This window comes from Meles meles, chromosome 9 (assembly GCF_922984935.1).
Source record: "Meles meles chromosome 9, mMelMel3.1 paternal haplotype, whole genome shotgun sequence".
NCBI lineage: Eukaryota > Metazoa > Chordata > Mammalia > Carnivora > Mustelidae > Meles > Meles meles.
Genome location: NC_060074.1, coordinates 106,117,843 through 106,130,763, shown reverse-complemented (window position 1 = coordinate 106,130,763; position 12,921 = coordinate 106,117,843). Strand labels below are relative to the sequence as shown.

General features: G+C 40.4%; 1 protein-coding gene across 25 annotated transcripts in view; it reads left to right on the top strand.

Annotated features, from left to right (window-relative positions):
• Positions 1-12,921, top strand: part of CLASP1 (cytoplasmic linker associated protein 1) — a 266,446-nt gene that overhangs the window by 211,978 nt on the left and 41,547 nt on the right. For all 25 annotated transcript variants that reach the window (XM_046018656.1, XM_046018655.1, XM_046018654.1 and 22 more), the window contains 3 exons: positions 361-504; positions 9,091-9,234; positions 10,099-10,205. In XM_046018656.1, the coding sequence (XP_045874612.1) occupies positions 361-504; positions 9,091-9,234; positions 10,099-10,205 (395 nt within the window). The remainder of the gene's footprint in view (positions 1-360; positions 505-9,090; positions 9,235-10,098; positions 10,206-12,921) is intronic.

Below are 12,921 nucleotides of genomic sequence, written 5' to 3'. Positions count from 1 at the left end.
ATGTGTAAAACACAAAGCTAAATACTTCCCAGTCATTGGCAGTACTGGAAATCCCGCAGCCTGCCCACGGGGGCTCATGCCTTGCAGGTATCTTGCCTCATAGGGGAGAAGCAGAGCGTGCCTTCAGTCTAAAACTGAAGAGGATTGACCTGTACAGCACTCGCCCCGTTCGCAAACTTACCTGTCAATCATTTCATGCTTTCATTCTTGATGGACACTGCTCCCTGGGGGAACATAAATCTAGGAGAAAGGAGGTGTCCCTTCAAGAGTATTTATTTTTCTTTGATCAAAATTCAGTTCAGAATTCTATTCAAAGCCTCATAAAATGTGCTTAATGTTTGTAATTATTGGATCTTTCAGGTCAAAGTTGCAATCCTGAAGTACATTGAGTCCCTTGCTCGGCAGATGGATCCAACAGATTTCGTAAACTCTAGTGAGACGAGGCTTGCTGTTTCTAGAATTATAACCTGGACGACAGAACCAAAGAGTTCAGACGTGAGAAAGGTATGTCCAAGAGAACTCAAAGTGCACCTTTAAATACAGACTGTTCTTAGGCATGTGTTAGGAAAAGAAGTGTACCTAGAAACTTGCAAACCGTCCCACATACTTACACAGGAATCCTTTCTCACTTCTTTTCTGTGAAAACCAGACTTTGCTCTTGCTCTTATCTCCTCTCTCCAGTAACACCTCCTCCCAGGCTTCTGACATCAAAATGAAAATCGGAAATCCTGTATGATGGGTTCATGCTTTCTGTAGACATCAGTTTTGTTCTTTTCATATGTGAAAGCATTAGTAGTTCAGTGTCTCGTAAGGCCATTGGTTTTCCATACATCAGTTTCAAGACGTGGACTTTGAGGACAGACTTGAAAATCTAAGGCTGCCTGGCCTCACAGCAAAATGTGGCTAAAAGTTCCCTAGGATATGAATTCCTGAGTTTAAAAAGGATTATATACCACATTTGGAACACCCTGTCTTTGACATGGGAGGGGCTGAATGAATGGGGAGGTAGAACTCAGATTTTGGAGCCCCCTGGACACCAAGGTGTTGTTTAGTTTGGTTTGTTTTATCAGGAGAAGAGAAGTATTGGCTACTTTCTTCAGAAGTGACACACTGGAGGGTGTACGATGAAGTAATGTCATAGTACACAGGGACATACAATAGTACACAGAGTACCATTTCTCTTACTAAATAGTACTCACCTCAGAATCCTTACAGAGATTAATTATTACATGTGAAACATTTTGTCAATTCCTGACAAGTTGTAAGCACACAGCAAGTGTAAGTTCCTGTGTCTGTTTCTCTTCCTCTCTGCCTGTCCATATTCTTCTGTGCTTGAGTTTCACATGCAGCCCTCATTCTTTTATTTTATTTGGAAACTGAGTAGCCTTTGTAAAGTACTCTTTAAAAGCCAGCTCCCTCAGTTCTGCTTTCATACTGAAAGTACTTGACTTTGGTTCTATGTGTATAATCACGAGCCTTGCTTTGTTTCTTCTGTGCCATACTCCTTCCATATTTAGCCTGACCAGTGGAGTCCTTTGGCCTTAAGCAGAGTTGATAATGTGGACCACGTGGGTCCAGGCAGGAAAAAAGGAAAGGAGGATTCCAAGCAACAGCTAGCAGGAGTGATATATTTCCAAATGCAGGTGAACACTTATCTCCTCCTTTAATGGAGTCCAAAGACAACAGAAGAATTCTCTGAAAGGTTTCTTTGGAAGGGTCACAGGTCATGTAAGTCTTATGTCCACTGTATAGTAATAAACTAAGTTGTCCAAGGTCAAAGGAACAAGGGCAAATCTTATTCAAGCACTCAATCAAAATTATCCTCAAAAGAGTATTTCACTGGCAACCTTTAATTTAGCCATTAAGCCAGTGTTGGATTAGGGAAGAAGAGTCAGAGGTGGTTGAATGATTTGGTTGGTATGTAAGTCACAAACAGATACTTCTCTTGTAATTTTCACAATCGCAAGATAGGCCAATAAATACAAAAGCCTTCAGGACAGCTTTCTATCTTTAGTCATAACACATAAGTGTGTGTGTGTGTATGCGTGTGTCTATGCGTGTTCCTTTTGTAACTGAATGTTACTTAAATATTCCCATCTGCAGCACTGAAACATACTCTAGATTTATACGTTACCAGGATTAGGGCCTTTGTGGGAGCAACTCACTTGCTTCATAATATCCATTTTCTCAGGACATGCACATTAGAAATTTGAACTAGAATTTATTTTCCTAACTTTTCTAAACAGGCTGATACAGGAACTTTTTTCCTTGAGTTACTTAGCATTGGACTCCAATACACTCAACTTATTTTAATACTAGCTTAAGTCAGATATGGTTAAGATACTAAATTTATTGCCAGAAATCACATGGTTCATTTATTGTTTTTTCTTCAACACTTAACTTCAATCATTTTGCATCATATAGTGCCACTTCATGAAGCCTGGTCTCCATTGGTATTCCATGTCTGTTGCCTGCTCTCACTTCTTCCCTTTTCCCAGCTTGAGGACTGCTTAACACCTCACCTTCAGACTGAGTTCAAACCCAGGTTCTGGAACAGTAATCCTCTTCAGAAAATTTGGACAGATTTTATTGTATCAATAGTTCTCAGGCCTGGTCACAGCTGAAATCAACCTCAATTCCTGGGCTCTCCCCCAGGTAATTTGACTTAATTGATATAAAATAGGGACAGTGTTTTGGGTCTCACCCAAAGACATTTGGCTGATTTTTAAGGCATAGAGTTGAGAATCCATTGTTTGAGACCACTACCCTGGGGTTGAACCTCAGGACATACAGACTGTCAATGTAGTGTGACCTGGTTGCCACTAATTCTCTTGGTTCCAGCCTACATCTTTAGGATCTTCAGGCCTAGGACTGGACTTGCTGCTCCCAGTGCCTTCCTCACCTTCCTGTTTTCACTCACCCTCTATACTCACTCAGCACGGAGCATAATACTGTTGGAACAGAGTAGACATTTAATAAATATTTTCAATGAATTAATGAATGATAAATGTCCAAAGAGAAATGATCTCATTTTAAGTAGCACATTGAAGCCATCATTTTCAAAACCACAGTGTTGGAGGACCCCTGTTTTGACCTCTGGTATTAGTCTTCTTTCGGAAACCAAATCACCACAGACATTGTAGCTTGAAACTATACACATATATTATGTTGTAATTTCTGTGATTTGGGAATCTGTACACGGTCTCTGGGTCCTCTGCTTAAGGTCTCAACACATGGAAATCAAGGTGTTGCCTGGGTTTTGGGTCTCATATGAGACCTGGTCTCTTCTGGCTGACTGCTGCTTGGCCAAATTCTGATCCTTAGACAAGTGGGGCCGAGGTGCCTGTTTTCTTGCAAACTGCCAGCAGGGGTGTTCTCAGCTCACAGAGGTTACCCAACACCCACTGCCTGCCACGTGGTCCTCTCCCTAGTGTGGCAGTTTGCTTTTTCAAAGCCAGCAGGAAAATATTTGGGAAAAAATTTTCCCCAAACTTCCAAGATTTGATGAAAAAACCTTAATCTACACATCTATTAATTTTCTGCCAACAATACTTGGAGAGTTTGCAGACAGTGTAATTCATTCTATACAGTCTTATTTGGGAAAGCACTTTAAACTGATAGAACTCTTGATTTATTATTAACATTTTTAACATTTGTTTCCCTTTTCATCTCAGCATTTTGGGGTGTTTGATGTTGGAGAGAGAGGGGTGTTTAAATATTTAAGATGTTTTGAAGAGGAGGGAAGAGGCACAGCCAAAATCAGAACACAAGCCAGTCAGCAGTGGAGTGTGCCTAGGCCCAAACTAATGGGTTTTTTTCCGGTTTCCTAGCAGGAAAAGTGCCCCCCCCAACCGGCTGCTTTATTCCCAAAGTAACATTGTTCGTGTTACGGTATCGTAGCCCTGAAAGTTGTGTTAGCCATGCCATACCTTTTTGAAGGCACTGTGTTGATGTTAAGATAATATAACGTGGCTTCTGGGTGGCTCAGTCAGTTAAGTGTCCGACTCTTGATTTAGGTTCAGGTCATGATTTCAGTATGAGATTGAGCCCCACATTGGGCTCCCTGCCAAGTGCAGAGTATGCTTGACATTCTCTCCCTCTCCCTCTCTCAGATAAACAAAAAATCTTTGGGGGAAAAAAAAAAAAGATAACATACGTATTGACAGTAGGAAGTAGATTCTAGAGTTTGACCTTTGTTTGACTTTTGCCTCTGCCAGTCATTGGCGTGAGCCTGCATGGTAACCTCTTAATTCTCATTTGTTCTCAAAAAATGGGAATGCTGATCCCCATCTTAGGCTTCATTGTGAGGACTAATTGCAGTAGAGAAAGCGTAAACATTACTTCGTTTACTTTGTGGCCCCTGCTCTGTTTGTTCCAAGGTTGTTTCAATTTTGCTGCTGCTATTTGTGGAACAAATGGAGAACCCAGTTTTTTCCAGCATTAGATTTTTTTTTCCCCCGTCAACCAAAGGGAATGGGATAATGCGGCAGGATTTTTAATGGTATGTTTCTATTTCAAGGTTCAGAATCCTCGTGGACTTGCTTATCAGATACGAACCTCTGGCATTTAGCACCTACTTTGTCAGAGAAGATAGTAGCTATAGCTCTCAAGTGTCATTTTGAGAAACGTGGTGATTGAAAGCATGGCAAAAAAACCTAGAAAGTATAAAGATGCTGTTGCATAGAGCAGGAAGACGATAGAAGCCTTTTAAAGTTGAAATTTCAAACTAAAAATTTTTTTTAATTTTATTTTTAAGAAAGAGGGAGTGAGGGAGAGGTGGGGAGGGCAGAGAGAGTATCTTATGACCCTGAGATCATGACCTGAGCCGAAAACAAGTGTCGGACGCTTAACCGACTCTGCCACCCAGTCGCCCCTCTAACGGAAAAATGTTCAAGTCTGATTGTAGGTAGGCAGTGTGGCCTAGCCACAAAGCTCAGGGGTTTCCCATCAAACAGGATTTGAGTCTCCACTTAACTGTGACTGGCTCTTTCAAGAAACGAGTTGACCTTTTGGATCTTATTTGGACCCTAGTGCTGGCGAGGATTGTGGTTATTACGTATCTAGGAAATGACAGAGGTTCGAAACTGGTGAATTACTGTTGTTATTCTGCCTGTTCTTAGCTGTGAGATCATAGAGCCCTCAGCGAGTCTGTAAAAGATGCCAAATAACGTTCACAGCTTACAGATAACCCTGGTTTAAGCCCTTGCTTCTTCTCTCACTAAATCCTGCCGCCATTCCTGTTTGTCAGTCCCCGCTCCAGCGTAGTCGCGTAGGTGAGGATTTCCCCACTAGGTCAGCTGCTACCTGCTCTGGGCCTGGAGAAGGAAACTTGGAAGAAAATTGTAAACAGGTAGATTTAAACTATGTACTAATTTGAAAAAAGACACCTCACTGTTTGCATTTCAGTTGATTAATACTGATTACCCTTGTCAAGACACTGAAAGGATTTTGAAGAAACCTAAAGTTCATATAATACTATGTGAGCATGTGTGTGTGTGTGCGTGTAAATGTGTTTTAACATGTTTTATGATTAACCACCTGCCCAAAGAAATGGCCTCATGGAGTGTACACGTCTACCGTGTTTTAGCACAGTGGTGAAGGAGAGATACTCAGAAATGTCTGAAGGTTTTGAGGTACCCTTTGGTGATTTTCTAAAGCAGTTTGATGACAGTCTGGAGGAACAGTAATTGTTCCATAAATTAGAAAGCTGCTTCTCCCCAAGTTTAAGTTTTTCCCAACTAATAACAGTGCAGAAACATTTGTCAAAGGTTTATTGATCTCCTGTCTCAACAGAATTCTTTCCTGCTTTCAAGGCAATTGATTGCCTCGGGAATTCTTCCACACAGTGGAAGATTCGAAGGACCTTTTGCCCTCACCTGCCAAATTCTCCTGTAGGGCCATGAGTGGGGATCATGTCCTTGTAAGTTGCTATTTGATCTTGGAAGCCAGTGACCCTTGAGTTGTCCATTAGAAAAAGTCAGCAGCGACCTTGAGTGTTTTCTCTGGCCGCTTACCGGCCCTGCCTCTTGTGAAAGGCAGGAGTTCATTGATGGGCCCTGCCTCTTGTGAAAGGCAGGAGTTCATTGATGGGACGAGAACAGTGGCGTACTCCACTCTTCAATTCGTTATTGCCCATGAGCTATGCTCCAAGCTTTTTTAAACTAGTATCTCCAACTCGGTATCATATTTGGATCATGTCATATCATATCAACTCGGCCCCATATTTGGAATTATTACCTTAAAAAGGGTGTATTGATGGTAATGATAACCCAGTTCTCTTCCTTGCTTGGATTCTTTTTTTTTTTTTTAAGATTTTATTTATTTATTTGACAGACAGAGATCACAAGTAGGCAGAGAGAGAGGGAGGAGGAAGCAGGCTTCCCGCTGAGCAGAGAGCCCGATGCGGGGCTCGATCCCAGGACCCTGAGATCATGACCCAAGCCGAAGGCAGAGGCTTTAACCCACTGAGCCACCCAGGTGCCCCCCTTGCTTGGATTCTAGTAATCCGACTTCTCACTAACACAGAGGGTTGTAGATAAAAATATTTTAGGACTCTAACAGTCTCGTTCCTTTTAAAACTGTGATGTAAAAATTTTTTTTTAATGATTTTATATATTTGACAGAGAGAGATCACAAGTAGGCAGAGAGGCAGGCAGATGGGGATGGGGAAAGCAGGCTCCCTGTTGAGCAGAGAGCCCAATGTGGGGCTCCATCCCAGGACCCTGAGATCATGACCTGAGTCGAAGGCAGAGGCTTAACTCACTGAGCCACCCAGGTGCCCTGACGTAAAATATTTTTAAAAGAACATATTTCAGTCATACTTTCTATCCATTTCTGGAGCTTGGATGTCAGAAAAGGTTTTACATTGAAAACAGTGTTAACCCAAAGGGTGACTTTTGAAGACTGTATCAGATCTTTTGTATTTTGGAAAATGTAAAAATAAATTATATTCATTTATATATATAAGTCACAGCAAATGTGCCATCTTTCCAACTAGCTACATTTTCAAAATTCCCTGTCTTTCTGTTCGATTTTTTATCAAAATTCAACGTTAAGGTCATTGAAAGAGAAGTTTCTTCAGTGGGCCAGAAGTTAAAATCTGCTGCACTTCTTCTCCCGCGTGACTGAGAGTCATTAATAGCATGTAGCCATGAATTAGCACAATTTCTAGGCAGCCTTCTTATTCCTAAAAGAGCCCACTAATTTTATAATTTCCTTCATGAAAAACCTCACGTTAATTTGTGGTTTTAGATACCCTGTCATTCTGGGAAGAAATGTGGTTTTCTAAGTAAAGACAGTGGCACATTTCACATAAAAATATACTATTCAAAAATATACTGAAACATTACATAATTTTCAGATGTCATCGTCAATCATTAAAAAATAAGTCCCTGAACTTTCTTACTAAATTGGCAACATTTTTTTCTTCCTGCTAAAAACTCAAGTCTGTTTCTTTCTGTCTCTTTGAAGTGCAGTTTTTTCTGTGTGCATTTTTTTCCCTAACATCTAATAAAATGCTTTTTTAAATGCACATATTACCTTGCATGCGTTTTGGAGTTTGCTTCTCTACAAATACACAGATCATGTTAATATATATTACATTGGTGGTGAAGTAGATTGCTTCAGATAACTTAATGTTTCAATAATGAAATGTGAAAATGTATATTTTAACACAGTCAGTAACAATGTGTTTTGCCTCTGTCATGAAAGCACACAGGCCCCTTGGGATTTAAATTGGTTGGAAAGGCTACTAATGACTATCTGTAGGTCGAGGGGGAAAAGGAAGATACTTTTGCCCAGTGCTATGCTTAATAAATGTGTTTGATATGTCTAAAAAGTAGTTTTTGATGCTGTAAAAAATATTCTACTGATATTTTAAAGTTCATGATTAATTTTTTTTTTTGGTTAAATACATTTGAGTCTCTGGATTTTCTTTTTTTTTTCCTTCTCCAGACAAAAATAATAGTTTTGCCCTACCTGGATCCAGAATTAATTTAAACATTGTGAAAGCATTGAAATATTTTGTGGTGTTTGTTCCCAGAGCGTTTCTAAGTGAATATATCTTTTGTAATACTCTATATCATGGGAAAAAAATACTCAGAATAATTACTGCAATCCTAAAATTAGAGTGTTGTGGATGGATAAATGTATCCTTTCAGTCAGGAGATGTTCATAATGTGTTTTTCTTTCTTCTGACTCTCAGAAATTTGTAAGAAATGCCATTATTTACTGAAGTTTTCTCTGGCATGGTTTTTCTAAAAACCCTTGGAACTGAGTCCTCAGGCATTTTTTTAATGTCAGAGTGTCTGCAGCTGTTCAGTACCATAGAAAGCCCATAACTGGCCGGAGAAACCTGAGTCTCATTGGGCTGCTGTCGCTTCAGCTAACTACTTTCCCTCCTCGCTGCCTCAGGGACCACCAGCAGTCATGCAATATATTGTCTCAGTTAATCAAGAGAAGGAGAGCATTTCCCAAAACACAGAAGAGTACTTTTTCATTTGTAGGGTGGAAGTCTGGTTTGCTTCCCTTGGACTGTCTCCTCACTTCATAGGTGTAATAGTAGGAGTTTTTTGGATGTATTATTTAAACTCTTTCTCTGAAATGTCTCAGTCCCTCAGAGTGGGCTTGAGGAAAAGTGGCTGCTCAGATAACCCCTTGGCAGCTCTTAGAGAGCCTTGTTCTCCCAGGATGCACTGGGAGCCCCATCCGTCCGGTTCTGACTTCGAGTGAACCGTCATCAGCCTTTTCACGCTCTTGAATTGTTTCATTTATGGATTTGCCAGCTTCATGCCCAGTGCTGGATGACACAGGAGGAGTCATTGATTACGGGCATGCTGTGAAGACCAGGGCCAGGGTGTGAAGACGAAACTGGGGCCTATTTTCCAGATTGAAATCAGGCTATTTATAATTGATCTTATTTTCTCCAGATGCCTTTTGTTTGTGTTTTTTATGACAAAGGTGTCCTCTTTGTTTTGTTTTGTTCATTTATTTTACTCATACAGAACATTTTTGTAAAACAATTTTAATGAAAGCTTTGACCAAAATATGCTGTTGCCCATTACATAAATTAATCAAGTGTTCTTTTTCCAGGCAGCACAAATTGTGTTGATCTCTCTGTTTGAATTGAACACTCCTGAATTTACCATGTTACTTGGTGCCTTGCCAAAAACATTCCAGGATGGTGCCACCAAACTCCTGCATAACCACCTCAAGAATGCTAGTAACACCAGTGTGGTGAGTGCTCAGTCACAGTTGGTACCTTTGTACTGATCGTGACCTCTACTAATCCCTGGTCTGGACATGCCCTGAGAAAAGGGGCCAGCTTTCGTGTTCTCTTTTAGTAGGCTGTGGGCATCTGGAGGGTGGGGGCCATGTCTGCTCCTGCAGTGTTCCCAGGGAATGAGTGAACTTAGTATTTAAATATGGCTTTTTTCTTACATGAGGTTGTTTAATCAGTTCATTTTTATTTGGTCACTTGCTCCTACATTCATTACTTACTTTCTTTGCGTGTAAATCACACACACTTACTTTCTTTGTGTGTAAATCACACACACTTTTCTTTGCGTGTAAATCACACACACTTTCTTTGCGTCTAAATCACACACACTTACTTTCTTCGCGTGTAAAGGTGGAAGAGCGCGGTTTGTGTCTGTCAGTCGAGCACAGCTGACCTCAGTCATGCAGCTTCAGAAACCCCTATGTGACTGCCATTTTGGTTGTGTTTGCCCTTAAAGTTGGCCTTAATGATTCTTTAAAAAAAAAAAAGTCACCCCAATTGTGCCACCTTTGCCCTTCTATTTACATGTGGGTTAAAAAGCTAAGGGGGGTACACCCGGGTGGCACAGTCAGTTGAGCATCTGACTGGGTTTCAGTTCAGGTGGTGATGTAATGGTCATGAGTCAGCTTGAGATTCTCTTTCCCTCTCCCTCGGCCCCTCCTGCTCATGTTCTTGCTCTCACTCTCTAAAATCAATCTGTCAATCAATCAATCAGTCTTTAAAAAGAAAAAAGGAAGAAGAAAAGAAAACCTAAGGGAAAGGGGGCGCTATAATCTGTGTTTAGCCCTCAAATAAATGATGCTTATTCTTTTTCACACCAGGGCTCTCCGAGCAATACAATTGGCCGAACTCCCTCCCGACACACCAGCAGCAGGACCAGCCCCCTGACCTCACCCACCAACTGTTCCCATGGAGGCCTATCTCCCAGGTAAGGCCATTTCAACAAAAGTGAAGAAACCAAAGCACCCAAGTGTCTGTCCACCCTATTTCTAGGATTTTAGACCAAGCTTAATACCAAAAAATGGATGGGTATTAGGAGACCATGGGTTCTAGTCCTCACCCAGATCTTAACTGTGTATGGCAAAATGGCCAGTTTGTGCTGAATGTTCTCAGAGATTCTTCCGGCTCTGAGCACTCCCTAGTAACTTAAAATTTTAAAGCTATATTTACGTTTATTACTGTTGCATATACAAACCATTTAGAAATTCATCACCTATTCTGTAAGTGCTAGGAACACCTGAAAGTATTTGTCATCTAAATAAAATAGTCCACACATAGCCTGGGGTAGTTCTCCACCCACGCAGCTGTTCCAAGCATAGTTGCTGTCATCATGGGCTCACGTGTGAAGCAGACTGCTGCTCTGCAGAGGTAGGAAGAACCTGAGAGCTAAAATTGGATCAGCACTTTCAGATGTCCCTGGGGACCATGCAAACATTGGTCTTTTAGAGTCTGAGGCATTGACTTAAAACAACAAAAATGCTTTGTCTCGGAATCGTAAGACTTCCCCATCTGCCCACAGCCCTTGGAAGTCTCTGCAGGTGACCCCCCGGCATGTTTTGGAGTGGCCTCACATGGAGTAGTGGCCCTAGAGGCCAGACTTCTTAGTCCCCGGACCTGAGGGTCATACATGCTATGTTTGTTTACCAGAAGTCCAGAGCTCTGCGATCCCTGGCTACCGCGATCAAGTGGCTGTGTCTTAAGGGTTGCTGACACCAAGATGATAAGAAAATATAAATGCCTTTAAAGTTATTTTAGATTTTTAAGTGATCAAGAGTTTCCCAAAATCATCCATTCTTACCAATAAAGTTCTCTTCAGTTCTTCAAATTGTCATATAAATATTTGGAACATGTCAAATTTGTGTTTTTCTTTTGGTAAAACAAAATATGTTGTATACTTGACAGTATGCTATTGCTTATATTGCCTTATTTCTAGTCCTCCTAAATCCCATTGGTACTATATATCTGGATAGAACGATGTCACGTCTCCAAGTTTGGTCTGTGTTGTCATGAGGCTGTTAGCAGGCTATTATAATTAGATCGTTGACATCAGAAGCGAATGAAAACTAGGTGTGACTGAGGCTCAACGACCTATTGTTTTTCGTGTTAATAACTGTATCTAAAGTATATACTTGATAGGGTCCAGTGTTAACAGTAAAATCAGAGTTCTCTTTCTTGGGGTGGAAGGCAAGGGAAGGATTTTGTGGAAAACTTGAATGCTCTGTAAATAGTTGCTTTTGTCTAGAAGTAATACTTCTGCACCATTAATTGAGAGATCTACTCTTCTATAATACACAGTTTGTACTTCTTATCTTTTAGTTATTTCATTATTAGGGTGGCACACTCCTTAGGTAATAAGCAAAAGGTAAAACTCAGGACTTTTATTACTCTCTGTGCTGCTCGTTTAAGGAAAAGACTGGTGGAGAGCACTAGCATAATCCATCAGAGCTAAGAATCGGCTCGGTATTAATCTTCACTTGATCCCCAGATTATTAAAAAATTTATTTTTCCAATCACCATTTATTTTTAGTTGGCCTGGTCTTAACTTTTACTGTCAGGGTTACTGGTCAGTGGGAGAAATGAAGAGGTTTATTTTTAATATTAATGCCATTTTCAAGAATAAGGCCAAGTGTGACCTGTTTTCTTGCCAACAAATTTGGCTTTAGGGAATTATTTAATTTTATGTATGGTCTCTTTATTTTTTAAACGAACGTGCCCTCAGTCAGGGCATACCTACCCAGATGGCCTTAGTCAAAAACTTAATTAAACTCAGGAGAAGGGATTTTTCTCACAATTAAAACCATCCAGAAGTAGGAAGAATTGCCTCCTGTCATTATATCAATGGGAGTATTCAAGTAGGCCACATACTTTCACCAGGAAAGTTATAAAAGCTATGAACTCTTGTATTAGATAGGAGAATGGACTAGGTTACCCCATTCCTGAGGAGACGATAGACAAGTGCCTCCCCGTATGATCTCAGAGGTTTTTCTCAGCAGTGCTCTTGAAGCATTTACATTCTGTGAGCTGTCATTCTTTTGAATCATCTTAAACATATGTTAATTTGTTATTCTTAAGGGGAAAAGTTGTTACCAGTTGTTTCTTTTCAATCTACTTTTTTTGTATCAAAATGAACTAGTGTTTTTATAGTCCAGAAACTACACTCAGATTGTGGTTTGTTAATAAGGAACTATTCTAAAATGATAAGCAAATCTAATTTGAGTGCTCGCTTCGGCAGCACATATACAAATCTAATTTGATAGTAAAAAAGAAAACCCTAGTGAGGACGTTGTTTTTATCAACCCAGTAATCTTAGAGAAAATCATAGCATGTTAAACCTTTGTAGAATATCCCATTAATTGCTGTGTGTGTGAGGGAAGAATTACTCCTTATTCCCAGCTAGTAAACAAATACTACTGGGTATTTAGAGAGGAGATTTGTAACCTGGCGTTTTTCATCATAAAACACATATATATTTTTTAGCTCATTTTACCACTGTGATTTGTGTTAAATGAAACAGAGTTGCAAGGGGCTTCAGAATCCCATGATGTCCATTCCCTTTGAGATTAGAAAGTAGACAGTTCTCGCCCCCATCCTGCTGTGCATTCTTGGCAAACGTGTTGTAGAGCAGAATGACATTAAATAGATCA